Source organism: Mytilus trossulus, chromosome 3 (genome assembly GCF_036588685.1).
Source record: "Mytilus trossulus isolate FHL-02 chromosome 3, PNRI_Mtr1.1.1.hap1, whole genome shotgun sequence".
In the NCBI taxonomy this organism is placed as follows: Eukaryota; Metazoa; Mollusca; class Bivalvia; order Mytilida; family Mytilidae; genus Mytilus; species Mytilus trossulus.
The window spans coordinates 59,564,667-59,590,096 of NC_086375.1; the positions used below are offsets into that span (position 1 = coordinate 59,564,667).

The window sequence follows — 25,430 nt, forward strand, 5'->3', positions numbered from 1 at the left end:
CTGATCATTGCCTGCATTGCCACTGAAGGGAAAAAAAAGGCAATACATGTACTGGTATTTCACCATTTAAAACTTTAATGACAAATAATAAAACGACAAAAAATGCATTTATTAAACAGTTTTAAAAAAACACAGTTTATGATTGATAAAAAATCAGACTACATAATTCTTAAAATGCATCTATAGGAAAATAAAAATTGTATTTTATCAAAATGATTCACTACCATTTCTAACAATTTGCTAAAAATTGAAAGTCAAATATATCAAAATATATATAGTATTCAATTAAAAGTAATGTCTATAGCTGCATAATAATTATGAAGTGACTGCAATAATATGGTCTCTCTAACCTATCAAATATTTTCTATTTGACCTTTTAAATGCAATAGTGTATATTTAAACTACTGGTTATCTCTCGTAATGAAGATAATATTGTTTTGCCTTTCAGCTAGAGACTTTTCCACTCCATAATAACATATTACACAAAGTTATCAAATTGTTATTCACTAAAAACTTAGATGGGTAATTTATAAAAGTAGACACAGGCTAAAATGTTTGCAAATGTTATGTACCTTAATGCAATTGTATTTTAAGAAACTAAAATAAAAAACATAGGAGAAATAAAATTAATTTTGACCAGATTTATCTGTTGGTTAAATTATAAAGAATATTTTATTTTATTCCAGAAGTCAATGAAACACAGAAAACAAGTCCTGGTACAAAAACACTGACACCTTCATCTGGCTGAGAAAAACCAATTAAAAACAGTCAAAATATATCTATAAAACAAACATCTTATGAAAAAATACTATTCATTTTAAATTAAATATATACACTATAAGTAATTATCATTTATGTATTCTTATTTTCTGTGCTTATAGAAAGTAAAACTGATACAAATTAACAAATTAAAAAAAAAAAAAAGTATATATATGATACTCCCATAAATATATCATTTTAAAATTAACTTTAAACTGCATTAAAAACAACAAATAAAATAACAAAATAAGCAAGCTGGTACAGGTATAAACGAACTAATAATAAAAACTAATCTATCTTTTCTTTGACTTCAGATATGTCAACACAAATGTTTTTTTTTGCTCTATAAAAATGATAAGTTAAGTAATAATCGAAACTTAACAATCCTGCATAATCAACTAGCTATTTTTGTATGAAACAAACATTATGGTTTTAATTCAAAAGACATTAAACATTATATTATTATACATAATATAGGTCATAATAAACAAATAAACAATTGTTCTTCAGACGTTTTCAACACGAATGCCTGATTACAACTTTAATTAGCTTTGATATCTTAGAACATAAAAAACATCTTTATTATCTTTCAACTGCATGCATAGGTTACTTATAGTAACTATTTATATAAAAAACCAAGGTCAAAGGGCTTCCTATCAATTTAATGCAGTACACTAAGTTTTTGCAATATAGACTTTGTTGGTATCCTAAAATTAAAGGCAAAGATTTCTCATTAAAAATTTTTAAATGCGACCTTACGACATATATTTAAACTGATATCTAATTGGGGTTTTTTTTGTTTTTTTTTAGTCCCTCTGTAATGATAAAACAATAGATAATATTCATAGACAGATATATTTTAACAAAAGACATGCTCTTGATTATATGATGCATCAAAGTAAATGACCAAAACTCTTCTAAAAGACGATTACAGCTCACTGTAACTAAAACAGTTCCATAAATGGTTAAAACAGCTGCCTTTGAAAAGTTTCTCATAAGACATTAAAGATAAAACATGGGCAGTTTTAACAACTTATTCCACATCCATATCTGGTTCTTGATAGAGGGGCAAGTCCTTGGGTTTGTAATCTTCCTCATCATCATTCTCTTGGGAATCATCTGTCTTTTCGTCATCATCGGTATTGTCTTGTGATTCATCGTCATCCTCATCACTCTCATCACTGTCTATGTATACCCAAGGTTTGAAGTTCTTATGGTGCATCTGCTCCAATAATTCTGCCTCTTCTCTCAATTTGTTGTACAAACTTATTCTTTTATCCCATCCATATTTTCTCTCACTTTTCTCACTTTCAATCAGAAGATCAATATAATCTTTATCACTGAGTGGATTTGGTCTTAGAGCAATGTCGTGTAACTTATTGATGTAGAGACGGACCTCGTGGACCATCTTCATTACATCTTGACCAAGTGTTGAAAAAGCTGTTTTCACTTTCCCAAGAACACCTTTATGTTTTTCGGCTTCTTTCTGAGCAACTTCATACTTTTTCTTTAATTCATCATACGTCTTAGTGACTTTCATGGTGTAAGTGTCAAATCTGAAGGGATTGTTTTTGTGAATATTCCAGTGACAGTGCATTGGACATATGGTACACTTATCACCATCAATAGCAGCACAGTTTTGTTTGTTTTTGTCATCAGGAATGCCACATGGGAAGTGGCATGTTCTGTTACATGCCATACAGTTAGTAACATAAACTCCAGGTTCAAGGTCAACCTGATACATGTGAACCTCATCCACTTCATATGTAAAATCCTTCTTTGCCTTTATATCCTCTTTATGTCTCTTTAGAATTTCTTTTTCCTGTTTAATAGTATTGAGTTGGTTCATACCATCAGCAATCTGCTTCTGTAACCCCTGAATAGTAGTCTCAAGTCTCTTCCTTACCTGTAATACTTCTGATGTGAGTACTAAACTTTTAGATTCCACTGTTCTCAACTCATCAAAAAAAGTCTTGAAGCTTTCTCTTCCCATTTTCCAGAATAAATTTCCCATCTCGGCTTCAGCTTGGTTTTCAGGTGATGCATATAATGCTGAATTATTAAATTTATAAGATTTTTGATAAGGCACATTAGCTGCCTTCAAAGCTGCCCTTACTGGTGGTTCATTGGCATCTGCAAATGTTATCAGAACAAAAATATTAGATTTAATATCCTGACCGAAGACGGATAAGATCTGATCAAATATGTACCTCTGTGGTGGAGTAAGTTTACCAAGAGGGGCTTGTGTAACGAAACACACTGCATCAAGACATGTAATCCCCTGACGTCCAGGTGTGGTGAAAAATTCTCTGATCTGATCGACTATTCTCTTGTCACGTGGTATACCCCTAGTATCACCAAATCCAGGAGTATCTATGATGTTTAGGGTATAATCTATAGTACTGCCTTCCATCTTGTTTATTGTATAACATGTGATCCATTCTGTTTGAGATTCAGACTGAAATAGTTCAAATGATATATTACTTTCAAATATGACATTTTCAAATTTTATATAAAACAAAACTGTTCAAACATTTCAGCACACAAATTCTTTTTCTGAGCAACATAACTCTCAATAATCAAAAAGAAATATAGAAAACAAGTAAAACATTAAGGTTTCATAGTTAGAGATCTGAGTCATGTAGCAATTCTAAATAGTATGTATACTATGGAGTAATTGATCTTTTTTAAAACAAATTATATTCATTCTTTGAGGGGAAAGATTACGTTTGCCTAAAAAGGGCTTAGTTTCCAAGCCTGGTAAAATGGGGGAAAATTCCTCAAACAATTTTATAATAGCAGTTGCAAAACTTCTATATGCTTGCCATCATTATGTAAATTTTCAAGGAACTAGGCTAAAGTCTTTGAGAAGAATTGATTACACAAAAAATATACATGCCTGCAACTACATTTTTTGATTGAGTTAAGCCTTCCAATTGATATTTTATAGTGTGTCTTTCTATGTTGTGATGTTATACTATTGTTTCAGAAAAGGGAGAAGGTTTGGTACCATTAACACATTTAATCCCACTGCAATTGTTTGCACCTGTCATAGGTCAGGAATCTAATGTTCAGTGGTTGTCGTCTGTTTATTTGGTTCACAAATGTTTTTCGTTTCTGGTTTTGATATAGACTAGACTGTTGGTTTTCTCATTTAAATGGTTTTACACTAGTAATTTTTGGGACCTTTGTAGCTTGTTGTTCAGTGTGAGCCAAGGCTCCCTGTACCTTGATCTATAATGCTTTACTTTTATTAATTGTTAGGTGGATGGAGAGTTGTCTCACTGGCACTCATACCACATCTTCCTACTGTATCTTTATGCTTGCTGACCACTATCAACATGTAATAGTTTTGACACTGAATTAGGCAATATTTTCATTTTTTTTTATTTACAACCAATTTTGAGAGTCACAAAAAATATCAAAAATATCTTCAATAATTCTTACTTCACTAGCTTTCCTCTTCTTCTCATCATCTGTAAGATCTACCATAGAGAATCTGAACTCATCTTCCCATGATACATCAGTGATGTAATTTATCATTCCATCAACAAGAGTTGTCTTCCCTGATCCTGTGGCCCCTATTACCATTATAGTTTTCTCTCTACCAGGAACATTTTCTGAAGCTGAAACAGAAAAGTACTTAGATGCAAAGAAATGTTATACTAAATTTTAAATGATAAACATGTCACATAATGCACTAGATTTCTATTTTTACCACACCACTATGATAGGGCTATATAGATGTTCTTATGAGTATGATTTGCAAATATCCAAACTATTGAAAAATATGTTAAAATATAAACATATGATCCATTTTCTGATAAATGCAAAATAGGGAATGAAGAAAAACATCTTTTACAACACCTTGGGGCTAAAATTTTAGAATATCCCTATTGATTTGTAAATTTTATACTGTAAATGCATTTATTTTTGAAATTGTTAAAAAAAAAAAGGTAAACAAATGAGAAATAAATCATTACAATTTCTGGAAGTGCTGCATCAATAAGGGGGTCTCATTGGTGGGTTCTTAACCCCGGATTCCGCTTACTGTTTTGTCAAATTCCCGTATCCCACTTACACTATATACGTAAGCAATTCCAATTTTTTTGTCATTTCCCAGGTCACGCAAGACCTCATTTCCTGTTTTCACAACACAATTATTTGACTTTCACATGTCAAACTTACAAAAAATCAGCAATCCCGTGTCACGCTTAGACCCCAATGAGACCCACTAATAATGCAATCAAAATTTAGAACACAAGTTCTTATTTTTACAAAATATATTCCAATGCAGTTTTCCAGATCATAAAAATATTGCAATAATTTCTGAGTTTACAGTATTCAATGCATTACAAATGTCTTTTAACTATTCAGGATTATGATTAGACTGCAATATACCTGATCCAAATACACATTTCCTTGTTTTAGCAAGTTCATTGACTGTATCAATGTTTTTAGTTAATGGCAGCTTGTAAACAACTGGGTGACCATCTTCTATCTTATTGGCCTTTGGAATGAGAGATCTTGCCAAGGATGATACTGTTGACAATTTGATTGGGAAACAAAATGGCCCCTCTTCACCGTCTTCATTCACAGCACGAACTTTGAATTCATATTTTGTCTCAGCTTTCAAGTCCTTCACTTTGACAGTTCTTTCTGCTCCCTCTGACAAAACAGATACCCACTTTCCTTTCCCCTTCTTACATTCCTTATATTTAATTTCATAATGGTCAACAGATTTGACGCCTCGTTTAGGCCGGTTCCATTTTAATGTAATACTGTTTGATGTAGTAGCTACAGACGTTGGTACGCTTGGATCAGATGGAACATCATCATTGTCAGACTCTTCTTCTGCTTCCTTTTCTGGAGTTTTTGTTTCTTTTGGAATTTTTGGCTGCAGACCACTGCCTATAGCAAATATAGAATGTATTAATTTAAACGCATCATAAAGAAGGTAATTTTTTTGTTGTTTGATGTGAGCACCGATTAAAGACATTTCTAAAGGTTTCTGGTATCCTATTTTGAATAACTTCACTTATTGTTGAATTATTTTTTTTCTCCCTTTATAAACAAGGTCAAATTTGAATTATGTCTCATTATCAACACATTCTCTTACTGTACTAAAAGCATATTTGTTATTTTTATTTCCAATTAGGTAAATTAGCTTTCAGGTCTATATGAGACCTTTTGAATAGGGTCCTTTCTATCCATTTCATTTTTCAGTTTAAAATAGCAAGAAAACTACTTCCACTTTATAATGACAATATTAAACAGCAGTTGTGTAACTGTCATTACAGCCAAATATCTGATCTCAGTGCAAAAAAAACCCAAATACACAAAATTCCTGAAACTTTTCGAAGGGGGAGAAACCTTATTTTGAAATGCTGTTTTTTAAATTGAAAATTGAAATATTTAAGATATTTATTTAGCAGTGATCATCACAAGTTATGTAATTTTTGTGCTCATTCTCTTTTAAATTTTCAGTAAAATCCTTAAAATTCATGCAACATTCCTAATTTTATCAGCATAAACACTCCATGTGATAATATGAAATAACTTTGGAAAATTTTTAATCAGTATAAATCAGAGATACTATATACATTTCTATAATCAAGCTTTTAATTTTTTGGGATATATAATAAAGATATAACTATTTTTTGAAAAAAACATATATATACATATCCACCATTGAAAATGTAAACAGATCTATAGATATAACTTATTTACTTTCAATATTATGCCTTTTTATGATCGTATAGTATTTATATAAATTCTTTTTTTGAAATGATAAGTTATTTGTAAAATTACCTTTTCTAAGTTTCAATCTACCAAAGCAAGCATATCAACAATAAAGATATTACAATTGGTAACCTATGGTCACCTTACACATATATTGAATTTGGTTACCTCTGACCACCTTATTGAATGTGTTGTCTTACCTGATGGTTGGTCTTCTCTAGAAGATTCCTGCTTGGTCTTGTCTTTCTTACTCTTTGGTTTATCTTTCTTTTCTAAAATGATAAGTAAACACTTTATGTGTAACTATTAATATTACATACATGGTATAATATTACATACATGGTAACATTTTAAATATAAACAAACTATTTTTCAGTAGGGTCAGAAATCTTTTATAGACAGATATGATTATGATTTGTAAATTTTTTTTACAAGTCAACCCTGGGATTCTAGTTATAACTAAAAAGGGGAACAAGAATAAAAACTCCCACATTCTTTATCTAAATTCCATGTTTTCGCTAATTATGTCTTAAGTTTCATGTCCCATACATATAATTGAAATGAATTATTTGCAACATGAAAATAAGAAATATATATAATTTGAACTAGACCTAAGAAACTATCTTCCCAACATCAATGAGCAGAACTCTAAATAAAAAAAACATATTTAAAATATGTCAAATCAGCCTCATCTTGCACATTATCACATGGAATATGTAGCAAACTATACCTGGTGTTCTTTTAGTTTTCTTCTCCATAGCTTCAGCCTTTCTAACTTTGGACTCTGTGAAATATAATAACAATCTGTTGTCTTGTCTGACAAAATGTCTGATATCCTTTCTTAAGGTGTAACACCACTAATTCGGGGCCCGACCAGAAAGCACATACCACCAGAAAGTAGTAACTATTTTTGAATGCAAAATAGTTCCTACTCATGAGTGTAACTTTCAAAATATGTAGGATATCTAGGTATTTTTGGCATCAAATGAAAGCTGAAGGACTGGTGATCATTGTAGAACACTTTTGGACTTTTGATTTTAAATATTTAAAAAATTGCACAGAGTTATCATGTTTTACAGTCACCATCATATTGACATTATTCTTGACCTTGACACTTGCTCCTGAATATGACTTTGGAATAGTATTAATGACAATAAATGTAAAAGAGAATGTCTTTTCACATATGGTCATCAATGACCATTCCTTCTCTTTTACTTCATAGCCTAAACTCTCTTAATTTTCTATCAATTGTTTTGTCTTTTTTCAGCTAGATCATTGAAGTAAAATTTAAGAATGACTACTGGACAAATGAAGAACATTAACAACAGCTTCATACCATTTTAATGCAAATAGTTGTTTAGCTGTGTGAAAAAGAAAGTGAATGGATTTATTTGGAGTATCAAGTGTGAACATGTAGCAGGAGAGCATGATTTTCATATAAAATGTAAAATTTTAAATAAATGTAGGATTTGAATAACTGTTGAAGCACAACAAACCTTCTATTGTCTTTTGAATCAGTTATTTTATTACTCTGGATGGAAAAGTCATGTAAACTATTTCAAATTTGAAAAGGAAATAAATATAAATGATCACTATCACTCCATCCAACCAACACACACTGTGAATTCATTTATTTTGTGGGTATCAATTTTCATAGATTGAGAAAAATTTGCATTTTTGTTGGTTTTTATTTCGTGGTTTTGCCAATATCTGCATACAAAGTCTATAGAAAATCGGTATCTGATTTAACATTTAAATTCCTGATTCACCACAAAACCCACAAAAATTGGTATCCAAGGAATAATAATGATACCACATTAGTCTTTATTTTCTCTTTTGTATATCATGTTTACCTGGCTCCTCACTGATGACATCTGGTATCTTTGACTTTCCAATAATTATCACCTCTCCTTCTGAATGGGCACCACTGTCATCCATACTTTCTGTTACAGAAATTTCTCTTCCATTTACTTTATTGTGTACTCCACCTGATGCTTCACCTTGTTTACCATTGGTTTCTGTCTTCTGTTCTACAGTTATATCATTACTGTCCTCTATTTCATCAACATCAATTGATACAATCTGTTCTGCATCAACAAACTTATCCTCAGTTACTTCTTTATCTGATGCATCTTCTGTATTAATCAAATGTTTGCTAGTTAATATCATACATCAGAGATGTAGATTTTAAATTGTAGTGTATATTTATGCATCATAAATTATGTTTCTTCTAAGTCATTATTAAAAGATAATAAAACAAGAGGCTCTCAAGAGCCTGAATCGCTCACCTTAATTCTTTTGGTTAAATCTCTCATCAATGATTATTTTGGCTTTTCAATTTATTTAAATAGATATAGGAAGATGTGGTGTGAGTGCCAATGAGACAACTCTCCATCCAAATAACAATTTAAAAATTAAACCATTATAGGTTAAAGTACGGCCTTCAACACGGAGCCTTGGCTCACACCGAACAACAAGCTATAAAGGGCCCCAAAATTACTAGTGTAAAACCATTCAAACGGGAAAACCAACGGTCTAATCTATATAAACAAAACGAGAAACGAGAAACACGTATATATTACATAAACAAACGACAACTACTGTACATCAGATTCCTGACTTAGGACAGGTGCAAACATTGATTGTCCTATTTTCTTCAAAAGCAAAAAAAAATCATTTTCTACTATGTTCTATTTTAGCCATAGGAGCTATGTTTCTTTACATACAAGGAAATGAAATATAAAATTTATACTAGATACTCTGAAACTCATTTAGCCTTAGTTTGGCTGAAATTGATACAGCAGTTTCAAAGGAGAAGATATTTTAAAGTAAGTTATCATAATGAACAAATTGTGAAAAAAGTCTTTAAAGGGCAATAACTCCTTAAGGGGTCAATTGACAATTTTGGTCAAATTGACTTATTTGTAGATATTACTTTGCTGAACATTATTGCTGTTTACAGTTTATCATTATCTATAATAATATTCAAGATAATAACCAAAAACAGCAAAATTTTCTTAAAATTATCAATTCAGGGGCAGCAACCCAACAACAGAATGTCTGATTCATCTGAAAATTTCAGGGCAGATAGATCTTGACCTGATAAACAATTTTACCCCATGTCAGATTTGCTCTAAATGCTTTGGTTTTTGAGTTATAAGCCAAAAACTGCATTTGACCCCTATGTTCTTTTTTTAGCAATGGCGACCATGTTTGTTGATAGATCAAAACTTCGGATACAATTTATAAACAAGATACCCTAAGGAACATTCAGTTAAAGTTTGGAAGTATTTGGCCCAGTAGTTTCAGAGGAGAAGATTCTTGAAATAGTTTACGACGACAGACGACGACAGACGATGGACGACGACGGACGCCAAGTGATGGCAAGCTCACTTGGCCCTTTGGGCCAGGTAAAGGGCCAGGTGAGCTAAAAAATGAAAAAAAATAAAGCATTCTTCCCAGGTTCACAAAACCATTGTCTTTTATTTCTATGTACCTGTATGGCCATTCTGTGACATATTTTCCTCTTCCTCTATTTCTATGGTTTTCTCTTCCTTCTCTTCCTTCTGGTTTACTACAACAATAATTCATTTAAACATCAAATCTGATGTCAAAACTAATGGTCATTCCTAAAAAAACTTAAATAAAGAATTTTAAATGAAAAACATCCACATTTGATCACAGATGGAAAAGCAGTAGATAATTCAGAAGAATGGTTTAAATTAATAAAGAAGAAATGGATTTTATTTAGATGGCAACTTCACATGACAATTATCATGTCAAGAGGTCTAGAAATCTACAAAGGTCCTAAATAATACACAAGTAATAATACCATATATCATATTTGCTTGAATGTAGGATTTCAATCTGTTTAGAGGTAGAGAATTTAAAATATATTCATGTATAATTTTGTATATGCATTTTGGATGCATCATTTTGTTGGTAATCACTGGATTTAAACAACAGTTGATTGTATAAGTTGGTACTGTAGAAACAATTACTTACAAGAAGTAGCTGTTCAAATGGTTTGAGAAAAAATGTCATTTGAAAGATTCTCTGTGTTTTAGTAATCTCAACTATGAATATAATCATCACTTCATATTTAAATATTTCCTGCTTATATAAATCCAAAATTCACTAGCTATAGCTAGATAGTTTAATGAATTTTTACATGACTAATTTCCCTAACTTTTTTACATCACACACATTCTGAACTTTTTACATGTTCCCATTTCCCTAACTTTTTACATGGGCCCATTTCCCTAACTTTTTACATTGACTCATTTCCCAAACTTTTTACATTGACTCATTTCATAAACTTAAAACATATAACGTAAAATTTCTCTTACTAATGACAGAGTCCGCTCCATCCTCCATTTGTATGGTAGTGTCTCCTGTTTCTCCTAGTGAGGACTGGAGTATGATAAAATCTTCTATGTTATCACAAAGCTCCTTCAGATTACTAAATAGTTTTGTATATGTATGGTGGAATGTCATCTCTGAATGAACCATTATATTCCCTGGACTAAAAAACAAAGAGAAAAAGAGATATCTTAACAAAATAATCAAAAATCTGTAATTATAATTAATATGTCATTAATATGTAATAAATTTTAAAAGTGACAGTCTGAAACTTATTGCCTTATTTGAATAGAATTTTGTGTTGAGGTCAAGGTAAGGTTTTTACTACAGGTATCAAATAAAAATTAACATAAAAAAACATCATAAAAATGAGGTCAAGCTGTCCAATGAAAGTTATTTGAAGACAAGAAGGACATATATATATAGATATATAAATGCACCTTAGAATCTTCCAATACACTAAATTCAATTAATTGATTTTTTAAAGTATCTGAGCTACAAACCTAACCATATAACTTAATGTTAACCAAAGAGCAATGAAATGATGTCAATGTTAGACAGGGGTTGAAATTAGCACTGGTCTTGTGGTCTGAGACCAGTAGAATTTGCGTCAGACCAGTAGATTTTATCAGCTTGTAGTCTGGCGGACCAGTAAAAAATTGTTGATAAAATCACTGTTTGCATTGCAAACTCGGCTTGTTTACAAAAAATATTTATCTGGGAAATCAATTAGACGATACTTGGGGTTTTTTAGTATTACAAATGATTAAGTTAATTAATATTTTGGGTGAGCGTCCTTCACAACAACACAAAATGGGTAACTTTTTGGAAGGAGTTAAACTGCCAGACGATATCTTTAAAAATTAGTGACATTCAAAACAAAGATCCAAATAAAGTTGATAAAAATCCTGGGCAAATGATTAAATTATATAAAACACAATGAAATGAATTGTTTATAACATGTAAAAAATTTGCAGTGAGTGATAGACTTAGATAAGAAATGTATTTTTGTAACAGGATCTTTAAAATTTAAGTTAGAATCTGAAAATAAAAGTAAGCATCTATTATTTATTTCAGTGTTTATCAAATGAATGACACTTAAAAGGACCTGTAGATTTGAAGCCTGACCAGTAGATTTTCAATCCACTCGCTGGCTGGCAAGTATTCAAAAAAGCTTAAATTAGACCCCTGATGTCAAGTGAACAAATATATATCCCTTATCTATTCCTGTCTTTCATGTAAAAATACTTTAAACTTTGTGACATATACCTTTTTCTTGTAGATCTTGTATTGTTCTGTATATTGCTACAAATAAATTAAAAGAAAACATAAAAATTAAACAACCAATAAATTTGAATTTTGACTATTACTTACTGTTTTTGAGTAATACAGGTAGTCATTTGAAAATTTAAAAAAATAAAATCCCAAAGGGTTCTATAGTAAACTCCTTCCTTCTTTAGGACCCTTAATACTTTTTAAATAGTCCCCTATGCACAAACAAAAGATTTATGGCTCCGCTAGACATGTGAGTCTACATTTTATGAAACCCTAAGTAAATCTGACAAGCGGTCTGAGTTGTCTTTTTAGACAGTCTGACTTATCTGTGGGACGAGTTGTTTCGCATTTCTTAAAACATCAACCTGACTGGTCGACATTGATTATGTGGATTTACCGTTCCTTTTCATTCATAAAATAACAACAACTTTATTTGGCAAGGTCAGTGATAAAAGAAAGGAATTTGAATGTGCATACATTTAATTGAAATTTATTAAATAATCACAATCTTCTTTAACTAAAAGAATATCATGATTAACACTACTTTCTTTTAATCAGGCTTTTTATCATCAGGATCAATGTATACTTACTAACTTACGTATCATGTAAGTTGAAATTACGACCAACTTAGACTTTTATATATAACTTTATTTCCTCTATCATACAGATTTGGTGTACATGAACAATATTACTGTGCATTTTCCATTTGGGAAATATAAATGACTTGTAAATACAGATTTTCGGCAATGAAATATTTGATAGAGTTATTCTTTGACATTTTAGCCCAAAACACAGGGGATAATAAACTACGTACAGATGTCTATTAAGCACTATTTCCTATGTGCAACTTCAAACATTATAAGTCATTTGATGATCATTTAAGGTTATTCTAGTCATATTTTTGGTATTCCAGAATTAAAAGTATGAAAAAAGTGTCCAATTAGTTATAAATAACATATTAGCCTGCAGGATTATAACAATGGAAATGTTCTCAGCATTTGTTGAGAAGAACACAAATCTAGGGTGCTAGCATAAGGCAGCTTAAATGCTAAAAAATTTACCTGTATTTAATAACAACTACATCATTCATATAAACTTTAGACACATTACTGTTCTGCAGCAGTTCATTAATCTGAAACAATACAAGCGTGTCTTATGAGAAATTTAACACCATAAACCATAAGGACATTTTCATTTAGACTTATACTTGTCAAAATGCTGTCATTGCTGTAACATTTCTTTACAGAAATTGTGATTTTAATGGAAAACATGAGGATATTTCAAAACATCTTTACTGAAATGATGTATAGAAACAATGACACTTTCATTTCAAATATTCTGTACCTTTTTTTTTATTTTACTGTACATGATGATCATCTTGCTTTTCTACTACATGTATTGTATAAAAGGAGTAGGTCCAGTAAGACCCCTTTTTGGCCCCAAAATATAGCAGTTTTACAAAATTGTTAAAATGTAAACTTTTAGTTATTTATTGGACAGTAGAATGCTTCTACTACATAAATATGAGCTGTTTTTCACAATACAATGCATATATATCGGGTACTAGCACCACATTAAGTCAAGCTTAGTTACTGAAATATTCACAATTCTAGCATTTTAGTTAAATTTTAGACGGTTTTTGTGTAAAACGGAAGTGGCCGCATAAGTGTTCATCCTTAATATCGAAATGCAAGTTGAATTTAATGATAATACATAACATATATTAAGGTTTAGGATGAACACGGATGCGGCCACTTTCACTTTTGACAAAAACCATCTAAAAATTGACATTTTTCTGCATATTTGGTAGATTTTTCATATTTGAGCTTTAATCGGATTGTTTTTAATGACTAAATCAGTTAAAATCTTTCACATTAACTAATTGAATCAAATGAAATAGACACTTAAGTGTTTAAAAAGTGGTCAAAACCTTTCTTTAGATGAACCTGAAATTTTAGGCCAAAATCGGTCCTTACCGGACCTACTCCTTTAAGAAATATTATTCATCATCAATGTCCCTTATATCACTGAAACAATCTCTTGCAATTTATAAATCATTCAGTATAACTTGTGATATGTTTTAGTTGTAATATGTGTTTTTTTATTTTTATAGAGCTTCTGTATCTCTCTAATTGCAAACCATGAGGTTTTCTTCACAAGTTGCAAAGGAGTAGGTTCAGACCCCTTTTTGGCCCCAAAATATAGCAGTTTTACAAAAGTATGATAATTTAATCATGAAGCTATTTATTGGAAAGTAAAATGATTCTGCTACATAAATATGGGCTGTTTATGTCAATATGATGCACATGTATCGGGTACTAGCATCATAAAGTCATGCTAAATTACTGAAATCTTCACAAAATTAACATTTTAGTTAAATTTTAGACGGTTTCTGTCAAAAATGAAAGTGGTCGCATTCGTGTTCATTCATAATAATGAAATGCAAGTTGTATTTTACGATAATACATAACATATATAAAGGTTGAGGATGAACACGTATGCGGCCAATTTCATTTTTGACAAAAACCATCTGAAAAGTGATGATTTTTGGCAAATTTGATAGATTTTTCATAATTAAGCTTAGATCGGATCGTTTTTAATGACTTAATCAGTTAAAATCTTTCACAAAAACAAATTAAATCAATTGAAATAGACACTTAAGTGTTTAAAAAGTGTCTAAAATATTTCGTCAGATGAACTTGAAAATTGAGGCCAAAATCAGCCCTTACCAGACCTACACCTTTTGCTTCAATATGAAAATACACTTCTTTTCAACACTTAATAAAAACTAAATGTAACTGTTGCAATTTCATCTAAGGTGGATTTATTGTGTATCAGTGACACCTTGGATATCAAATTCCATTAAATTGTCAAGTCTTTAAACTACAGATACTAAATGTGCATATAGAAAAGGATTTTTCATTAACTGTTATAAATGTGTATTTGATATGTTAATTTCCAGACCAGAACTTGTTTCAATATTTCCAACAATAAGGATGAAGTACAGAAACAAAAGGCAGAAAAAAACAATGTTGATAATTGAATTTACTCCTAGCATAAGTTGTAAAATAATACCTCTTTGACAAAATCTGTTGTCAAGGTTTGGTACTCCTCAGTAGTAGGATCTAGAAGATCATCTGTCCATTTATTCTTCAGTTTGATTTTACCTTCTAGTGAAACAGTACCTTCAATGCCATTATTATAAAGAAAATACATTAATCACTTGTATTGATTGATTGATTGTTGGTTGCTTTACGCCGCATTAGCACAAAAAGGCTATATCGCGGCGAGTTAATCACTTGTAAGATCCAAGTGTAAATTCTGTTGTAGGCAGAAATCTTACAAGTGAAAATATAAATCTAATTGAAAATATAAATGCAAGTGAAAGTAATTCATTTTAAAATTTTTTACCTTAACCTTTATTTGATCATGTAAGACATGAAGCGTGTTTTCTGAACTGATTTCCGTTGTAAATTAATCTATTTACACCTAGCAAAAAGCCAAGAACATAAAGTGATAATTAAAGTGTTGCTAGTCCTAGATTGCTCTAATGACTGATAGATTTTTTTATAACTTGCTTTAGCAGAAGGGAAAAAATAACATACAGAAAACATGAAAATTACTGAACCAGGCGTTTCTGTTTTGAAATAGGAATAGATCCAGTTTCAAGTATCTTAATTATTTATTACTGGATTTTTTCTTTATTTTACTCCATAAATACATATTTTTTTATTCATAAACTAAGTTACTAGCCCCCTGTAGCACAAAGCTTGATTGTCATTAACCTACCATTTTCAGCAATATAACTTCACTTTGAACAAGATATTGTGTTTTGAAATAATTTCAAATCATGTTTCATGTGAGCCGATTAATGCACATTGTTTGACATGTGCTTTGCAAACATAATGAAATAAAACAGTCAGAGGACAACTTTTTTTAAACTGAAACTAGAAACAGCAAAAATAGAGGGTTGAAGGTAATAACATTTTCATATGTGCTACAGACAGTTTTCTTAGCCACCATTAATTAATGTTCTTACCTTTACGGTCTGTAAACATAGAACTTGCTTTTATGGGGGACAAACTGTTTCTGTTAGATACTGAACCCCTTGAACTTTCATCTGAAAATGTATCTACATGTGCAATCATAGTAGAATGCTAGAACAAACTGATTTGATAAGTAAAAAACATATCTGCTTTATATTATTTTATAATTTTACAAATTCTAATGAAAATTGCTATCTTGTATGAGAGAAAGTTACATCTCACAAAATTCTATGCAGACCATGCATCAATGTAATCACAAAAAAAAGTCTGTAAGTCAGAAGTTTCATGATAAATATCAACCCAAACATGAAACCAGTAGTCTGTAATATTGTAAATCACTGACAAATAATATTTAACTACATTTTATTTAAATGAAATTTATTATTCATTAATTTTTTTTTATTTTCATTTCATGAATTTGTGTTTTTTTTATGTGAATTGTATCTTGTCAGTAATTATAATCCTCTGACAAAATAAAAGCACAATTGGTTAAATAAACCTTAAATACCTTTGATGGAGTTGTCTCCTTTTTCAGTCACAACTGGACTATCACTAGTTTTTCTCCCTGAAACAATTAAATTCACAAATTTATTACAGTTTAAAAAACACATGAATTTAATCATGATAATCATGTTTAAAACACACATGAATTTAATCATGATAATCATGTTTAAAACACACATGAATTTAATCATGATATTCATAACTATAATCTGCTGTAAATCACACTAAAATTTTCACTCAGATAAAATGAGGTGGTCATGCATAGCCTATGATATAAGAATGATGCTGCTGTATTCACTTCATTCTGACATCATTCAAGGAATGACTAATATTTTTTCTGTCTATGAAGACATAAAAAAAATCATGAAAGTTGTGCACACTGCAATTATACGTAGCTGGTTAACAGTGTGCACCACATTTTATGTTATTTCGAATAGACGAAAAATAAAATTACACTCATTCTTTATAATTCAATGCAAAATTCCATTTAAAAGAAGTACATCATGAACAAAAAATCACAGTCATGTGGCAAAATTATGAGCTGATAAACAAAATTCTCTCAGCTAATCATAAGACGTGTAATTCCAAAATTAAATTATTTCGTATTTCAGGAAAATTCAATAACTTAGTTTATTTTATGCGTACATTATATGTTGTCAACATGAACATAACATTTGTAGGTTGTTTAGCAAGAGCTAAATTACTGTCTAGAAAGAAATCATGTGTATACTTATAGATTATTGTTGGTTATCTCAACAAGATTGATTTTCTCACTTGAGCCTGTTACAGCAAAAGTGAGAAAAGCAATCAAGTTGAGATGACCAATGATAATCTGTTTATTGCTACTTTACCTATGACCATGTTGTCAATTTCATTAGCAACACCACATGGCCTCCTTAGTTTCTAGCGATAATTTTCCATCTCAAGCGAGTAGCATGATATGAAAATTATCACCAAAAAAAAATAAAAGGAAAAATGCACAAAATAGCGATAAATATATAAATATATCAATGATTCAATGTTCTCAGGACTTATTACATTAAAGTGCTCATGTTGCAGGGCAGCAGGAGGATTATATTCTTAGCATGTTATAGACGTAAACATGGCCAAGAAAAGATGGTTATTAGATTTTTTCTGTGGTTTTTCCAGTTAGGAAGATACAAGAACACCTGAATAACTTACTGATAAATCTAAATACTATAAATAACTTTAGCTTCCAGCATATTGAGAAAAAATCTACCCAACATATTTTAGAGACATCAGTCTAGAAACTTCTCATATTTTGGAAAATTTGCTACAGTTGATCTAAACAAACACACATTTCTGCTCTATGGTCGAGTTTTTCGTCTCTTTGACACATTCCCTATTTCCATTTTTAATTTTATTGTAAAATTTTCCAAAAATGAAAATATTTTTTTTATTTTAAGGAGCACTAGTTGCCAAATTCATGTTCACTAATTTGACTCAAATTCTCATATTTTATTTACAACAATGTAAAATATTTTTCCAAACTATCAAAAGTATAAAATAAACAATTTACAGGACATGGTCTAAATAAGATGTAGCTTCATTTCGTGTGAAATTTAGCCAAGACACCATCTAATTAACTATCGAGTTGACCTTCTATGACCATATAAGCGATGTAAACATAAACATAGATATGAATAGATTTAGCAACTTGTGCAATCATATTTTTATAGGTAAGTTAAATTTTGTATTGTATATTAAAAGTTTATGTTAATCGTCGTTTTTACCTTTATAAGAATGATTTTGTGTGGATCGAATCAGTTAATAAAATTATTTACCTAGTTTCACTTTCAATGTTGACATTCTTTTCCTTTAAATACCCGTACACGATCAATGCATGCATTATTCTATCTCTTTTTACGCGGTTAAATTCGAGGTCACATAAATATGGATTTAATGAGGTCGAGTTAAGTCATTATCAATGTTTATTAGCTTAATTTGACAAAATTGAACCATTTTAGCTGATAAAAGCAAATTATTATTTCACTTTTTCACATTCATTAATGATTAAAACAAAAAAATCACACTTTTGATTTTTTGTATACAATGTATCTCAAGCAAATTTTCCGTTGATCTTACTGACTGATCATTTTCTTTCACAGCACAGTAGAGTGATATGAAAAATTATCAAGGCCGCAAGTGCCTGTTGTCAATGAAATTAACAACATCCTCATTTGTAAAATAGCAATACACAGATTATCATTGGTCATCTCAACTCAATTGCTTTTTTCACTTTTGCCGTACCAGCTCAAGCAAGAAAATCAATCTTGTTGAGAAAATTAACAATAATTTACAATTATCATTCATCCTACTCCTTAATCTTAATTATATAATTTTCATTAAATACATACAAGATAAATTTGGCATAAATTTTCCCAGGAAACTTGTATAAGAAGAACTGCTTGGTGATTGGGTAATAGATGTAGAGGTTTTATCATCCTGTAGACTGGTGTTCTCTTCAGAAATGTCATCCTCTCTATCATCTGGAAGAAGAACAAGACTTAAAATATACAAAACAGAAGTTCAATATGTGCAAATTAGTATGAACATAAAAGTGCTTAGTATGTATCTTACATAATAATTATGCCCAATTTATGGTCATTATGTTTTCAGGTCGGTGCAGCATTCGTTCATCTTTTTCTCCGTCCATTAGTCCATCCCTCTTCAGGTTAAAGTATTTTTGTCTTTCAGGTTGAAGTTTTTGGTCAAGGTAGTTTTTTTGAGAAAGTTGAAGTCCAATTAATGTTTCCTATTATATGATTTTTTAAATTTTACCCAAATTTTGCAGTCCTCTGAACATTGAATATGATAGTGCGTATGGGTCATCCATGTACTATGGACACATTCTTGTTTAATATTTTTTACAATTTATTTAAGAAAAAATTTCATCATGCCATACTCAATGTTAATTTTAACATTGATTATGTTTGAAGACAATTACTAGGCATTATATTTCAATGATATCGTCAAGTGTAAGGGATATGTTTTAACATTGGCAATAATTTCAATTCTAATAGTAAAACTCATTGTTAGTGTCCACGTAGGAATTTGATATCTAAGTCAAGTTTTGATATATAAATAAATGCCTCTATTTATTTATCTATGTAATAGCGATGAACAGTCATTTTATTACCTGCCATATGGATTGGTGTTAAACCTTGTAAAGACTCTATTAGAGACCTGTAAGTCTCTTTGTTTTTTAGCTTACTAATGTTCTTGAACTCTGTCTCAAAGGTATAAAACATAATGATCCACTTTATTCATGAAAAAAAACCACAAAAGCTGTACATTGGGACAATGTAACATACTTTGTACTTTGTATTTAAGAAATAATTCCATCATGCCATACTCTATGTTAATTTTAACATTGATCATTTTTTAAGACAATTACTAGGCATTGTATTTCATCCATATGGTCAAATGTTAGGGATGTTTCAACATTGGCAATAATTTCAATTCTAATAGTGAAATTCATTGTAATAAAATTAACGGTACCAATTTTCTTGCACCAGATGCGCATTTCGACAATACATGTCTCTTCAGTGATGCTCGTGGCCAAAAGATTTGAAATCCAAAGCTTATATAAAAGATGAAGAGCTATGTAAGTGTCCTTTCTTTCTTATGTTGTACTTTAAATACCAATGTCCCAGGTTAGGGGAGGGTTGGGATCCCGCTTATATGTATGTGCCTGTCCCAAGGCTGTTAGTTTTCTCGTTTGAATTGTTTTACATTGTCATTTCTGGGCCTTTTATAGCTGACTATGTGGTATAGTCTTTGCTCATTGTTGAAGGCCATGCGGTGACCTACAGTTGTTAATTTCTGTGTCGTTTTGGTCCTTTGTTGAGAGTTGTCTCATTGGCAATCATACCACACCTTTTTTTATATTTTTACATATAAAAAAAACCAGCAGGTACATGTAAGTTAGGATTCTCTCTAAGATACTTTTAGGATGAAAGCCACCTGTTTCTGATTACCCCATTGGACAATAACTTAAATAGTTCCAATCTTACGATCTAATCTATGTGTTCATCCAATTGCAAACGCATACATGTATATCTATTTGAAGTAATTTAACAAATGGTAAAACATTGACAAGTATCATGAGTATTATTCCTTATTTTTAACAGCTAAAGTAAAGTACAGATGAACATAGTACTCATCTTAACCCTATCCAAGACACATCATGGGGACACATATGGGTTTCTAAAATGGAGCATCCAGGACACATGTATGCTCCTTAACCAAACTACTAGGAGTTCTTGCATACAGTGTCAAATATATATGTTCTATGGATAGAACCATTTTAAATCTAAAAAATCATTGATAATGTTAGAAAATGTCAGAGAATAGTGTAAATTGTATAAACCTTCATTTACTCCTTCATCAGAAAGTCTACTTCTCTTTTCTGCTGGCTCATCTGACTCTGTTGGATTCTTTCTTTTAAACATCTTTATTAATCATTCATTGTTTTATAACTGGAAATAAAAAGATTCTCTATTACTCTAACATGTCTAAAAAATCAAATTGTTTCTAACATGTCTAAAAAATCAAATAGTTAATATTTTATTTTTTTAATTACATTTACTTTATACCAATGCAATGCAAATATTCAGTTTTCTCATGAATCTAATTCTATTGCCAAAGCACTGTAAGTTCTAATAACATGAATAAAACATGAATGACCAATTTAAACTGCCATTTTATTTCTGATTATTTGTCAGACCTGCCAACTATCCCAATTTATTAGGGATATCCCCATGAGAGGAATTTAGTTTCTTTTTTACTTGTAACTTGAACACATCAAAACAAGCATTAACAGTGAATTTGATAAAGGGGTATTACAGCACAAACATGTACATATATTGATTCAAACAAGCATTAACATTGATAAAGGGGTTTTAAAGCACAAACATGTACATATATTGATTCAAACAATAAAGAGGTAGATTAATAACACTTATATTATAATAACACAGTAGCCTTAGTTCCTGTTTTGCTTAAAATCCTAATTTATTTTACAAATGATGCCCCCTCTGAGTCTGGCATAAAACATTAGAATGGGACATAACTCTGTCTCAAGAAATGTAAAAGTAACATCTGACATTCTGACACCCAAATGCTATATCTTGATCTTAGTTTTGTGGTAATAATTATATATATACAAGCATTGAAACATTTGGTTGAGGCAACTTAAGCATTGTTAAGTAAGAGAAAGGAAACAAAAAAATCAGCAACTCTCCATTTGTAGAGGGGTATATCTTTAGAAAAGCAACAGTGACGCCACCCAAATTCAAACTTGATTTGTGCTTTTTTAGTACATGTAATTATCATAGGGTATCAGTTTCCTAACATTTGGTTGAGGCAATTTAAAGTTAAAAAACAAAAACCAATATAGGGATGTACATACATGTACTTACAGACATACAAAAGTCACACTTATTCCCCCTTTTTTGAACAGGGGGCATATAAATGCTGTCTATTGTCAAAAATATCAACAGGGTTATTACTGGCTCCTATGAAGTTTAATCTTTGTAAAATATTTCTATACATAAAGAAATTTTTAATCAGGGTCGCAAAAAAGCATATACATTGTATGTACATATAAATTCTAATGCAACAACGTTTGTAACGCTCATTTTGATTGGATAACGTCACTTTCTTACATGGCATCAATTGATGCTATGGGACGTACGCGCAAGCGCAGACGGCATATGACAGATTTTAAATCCATGTTTTAACACTGTTTTCTGTCAGTTTCATTAGAATGGAGATAACAATATTGTATTTTAAGCTCCGACGGCATCAATTTGGGATTTGATGGTCGCAAATACCCGTTTACTGTCTCCGCTAACGCATCGCCAGTAAACTTAATTTGCGACCATCAAATCCCCAATTGATGCAGTCGGAGCTTAAAATACAATACAGTTATCTCCTAATTGAAGAAATCACTTTCTTTCTTCCAGTCTCATGAGACTTTGAATCATTCATATTTAATCATATATTTATTAGTCTATTAAAATATAGGAAGGAGCAGAATAACAATTTCATCTTTAACAGTTCTTTGATAAGAAAAACGTTGATCGTGTAACGGTTTATTTCTTCCTCTATGATATTTTATCCTGAGGATAATTTGTCACAGTAATCTTTTTTCCAGGCATGGTATTTTGCAGGTAAAATTTTTCCAGATGAGTGAAAATCTATCTGTGTTATGCAGATAGTATGTACCGGTATATATTTGCTGTTACAGTGTATCATATAATATTTCACAGAACCTTGTGAAATATAGTCCCATTAACTAGTATGTAAGTTACTCGCAATCAATATATTCCTGACTTTAATTATAAAATGTTTCACATAGGTAAAGCAAATTTGCATAATTTATCAAAAAGGAGGTAATTATGAGCAATTTATATATATATTTTTTTATATTTTCGTTTATATAACAAGATGACTTACAACATGAATTCTTTAATAAGACAGATAACATTTCACAGGTAAATATTACATGTATGCAGCTGTAAAAATTGCACTTGTTTTAATATATTGTTATGCTATAATTTATATAATCAGCAACAACATCTTTGTCCCCAGACCATTGTTAAAAATATTATCATAATCAAATTCTTCCATTACTGTTAAAAGTTGTAAAGCAGCTATATTTCTACCTTTACGTTTTAATTTCTATTTTTACTGAGATCTTAAAACAACTCACTGTTACATGTATGTATTTCTCTTACCTTATTTAGTCATGATATTATTTCACAAATTACGATCTTAGAAATTATTTCTGGTTTTCTTTCTTATGTTTGATGATAATTTTCTTTTTAAAAGAATGATATTAACTTGAATTTTTTCAGGAAAATTTTTCAATAATAATTTGTGAAATAATTCCCATTATAATACATTTTGTTTAAACAAAATTGGTTTAATTCAAATTTATACACCATTATTATTTCAAAGTTTTGTACAGGATAAGTTTTTTCTAATAACTATACAATAAGTTAACTACCCAGATAGAATTTCACGGCAAAGGAAAACATATCCCAGGGAAATATTTTCCTCCCGATCAAAAAATAACAACAACTATTGTGACATTTTTTCCTCCAGAACAAATTTCACTCAGATGTAATTTTGCTTTACAATAGCATTTCTTTGATGTTATAAAAAAAGATATCATAACTAAAATCCCTACCCTAACAGTAGAATCTAAATCTGAAAGATTACAGTAGTTTGGGTTTTTTTAACAGATCTTGAAGTTAAAATATGTTTGAATTAAAAAAAATATATTTATGGACTTCGTCCTCTTTCACATGTAAATTATGGTCTCATTCTTACCCAATGCATACCTGTGCTCAATAATCGCATATGCTCCTCTTATTGGAAACTAAAAACTTAATATCTAAACTTCTAAATGATCTAGCATGGAAATTTTTGGAATCAGATCTTTTTTTAAATCTAGAAGGGTTTCCCTCGAGAATTGAAAGTGAAAGTGAAAGCAAGTATAATGTCTAAGAAATAATGCATGAGTTTGATCATTGAAAATTAATGAATTGTGCTCGAAATGCCTAGTATTTTTTGTATGCATAAAATTAAACTAACAGCAGAAAACTGGGTTCTTTCTGTTAAACAGTTGTTTGCAAAATTAATTTCTGTTTACACCGGAAGTAGTGTCTAAACGTCTTTGGTATCGGTGACACTAGTGTATGATTTTCCGGAAATGGACAGTTAATGTGTTTGTCTAAACTAAATTATATAATTTGACATTTATGAGGACGTTTGTCTTTCAGGAAGTCTGTATCGCCCAGTTTGTTGTTTCATCCAGAAGACTGATAAAATGCAACAATAATATATTTTTGTTGCATTGAAACTGCATTGCATAGAAACACTAAAAGCATTGATTCCGTGACAACTGAAATTATTGATATCGGATTACCAACACATTCTTCATCACCAATGACCAATGATATTCAGAAAAATCAAACCAAATCATCATCATCTAAAAAGCAAATCAAAAAGAAAAAAGACCATCGTACACGGCAAAAAAACTCAGAACCACTGAGTCTGCAGTACTTACGATACTGGAATTTTCAGTCAATGAACATGATGAAAGAACAAATAACCTCAAGTAGAACTTTGGCATTATCAATACGAATACATCCCAGCCTCCAAATACAATATCTATACAAAAAAAAACCACCAGAAAAGATAGCTGTGGGGGAGTGTTACTGGCTATCTCAAACCAGCTTACATCTACACAAATCACAAATACGGGTACCGACCTAGACGTCGATACAAATTGTGAAAATGTTTCGGCGCCCTCGAAAAATTCATATGAAGGAAACAAAACACTCTTCCTATGCTCCTACTATCGACCAACATCCGATAAAGGAGAATCCTTAGAACAACTTGGTATATCACTAAATAAAGTCTTATGCAATAAAACGAACCCAAATATATGGCGATCAGTTTAATCTTGGCCACATAGACTGGAATACACCAGCAGTCATACCTTGTAAATCTGATGCTTCACTACACCAACAACTCCTTGACATATCAAATGACAACAATTAAAACCGGTAGTAAAAAGAACACCCGAAACGACACAACACAAGACCTGCTGTGTATGACCATCCATCATTTGTCAATCGAGTCGAAACATTATCACCAATTTGAGCGAGCGACCATTGACATCGTTTACAGTGAAATAGATTTAGC

At 30.6% G+C, this 25,430-nt stretch overlaps 1 protein-coding gene across 3 annotated transcripts; it reads right to left on the minus strand.

Annotated features, from left to right (window-relative positions):
• LOC134711989 (uncharacterized) lies at positions 1-24,405 on the minus strand. 3 transcript variants are annotated; one of them, XM_063573062.1, is made up of 16 exons: positions 24,315-24,405; positions 21,082-21,190; positions 19,067-19,198; positions 16,693-16,749; positions 16,178-16,258; positions 15,214-15,323; positions 13,200-13,270; positions 12,133-12,168; positions 10,851-11,026; positions 9,998-10,075; positions 8,355-8,636; positions 7,232-7,285; positions 6,702-6,773; positions 5,161-5,670; positions 4,207-4,385; positions 1-3,217 (listed from the first exon to the last, which is right to left on the minus strand). In XM_063573062.1, exons 2-16 carry the CDS (start codon positions 21,161-21,163, stop codon positions 1,793-1,795), a joined length of 3,345 nt encoding a protein of 1,114 aa, XP_063429132.1. In that variant the 5' UTR covers positions 21,164-21,190; positions 24,315-24,405; the 3' UTR covers positions 1-1,792. The 3 variants fall into 3 exon arrangements, with proteins under 3 accessions (XP_063429132.1, XP_063429133.1, XP_063429135.1); XM_063573063.1 differs by lacking the exon at positions 24,315-24,405 and adding an exon at positions 24,051-24,250; XM_063573065.1 differs by lacking the exon at positions 24,315-24,405 and adding an exon at positions 24,062-24,197.
• Positions 24,406-25,430: the final 1,025 nt, after the last annotated feature.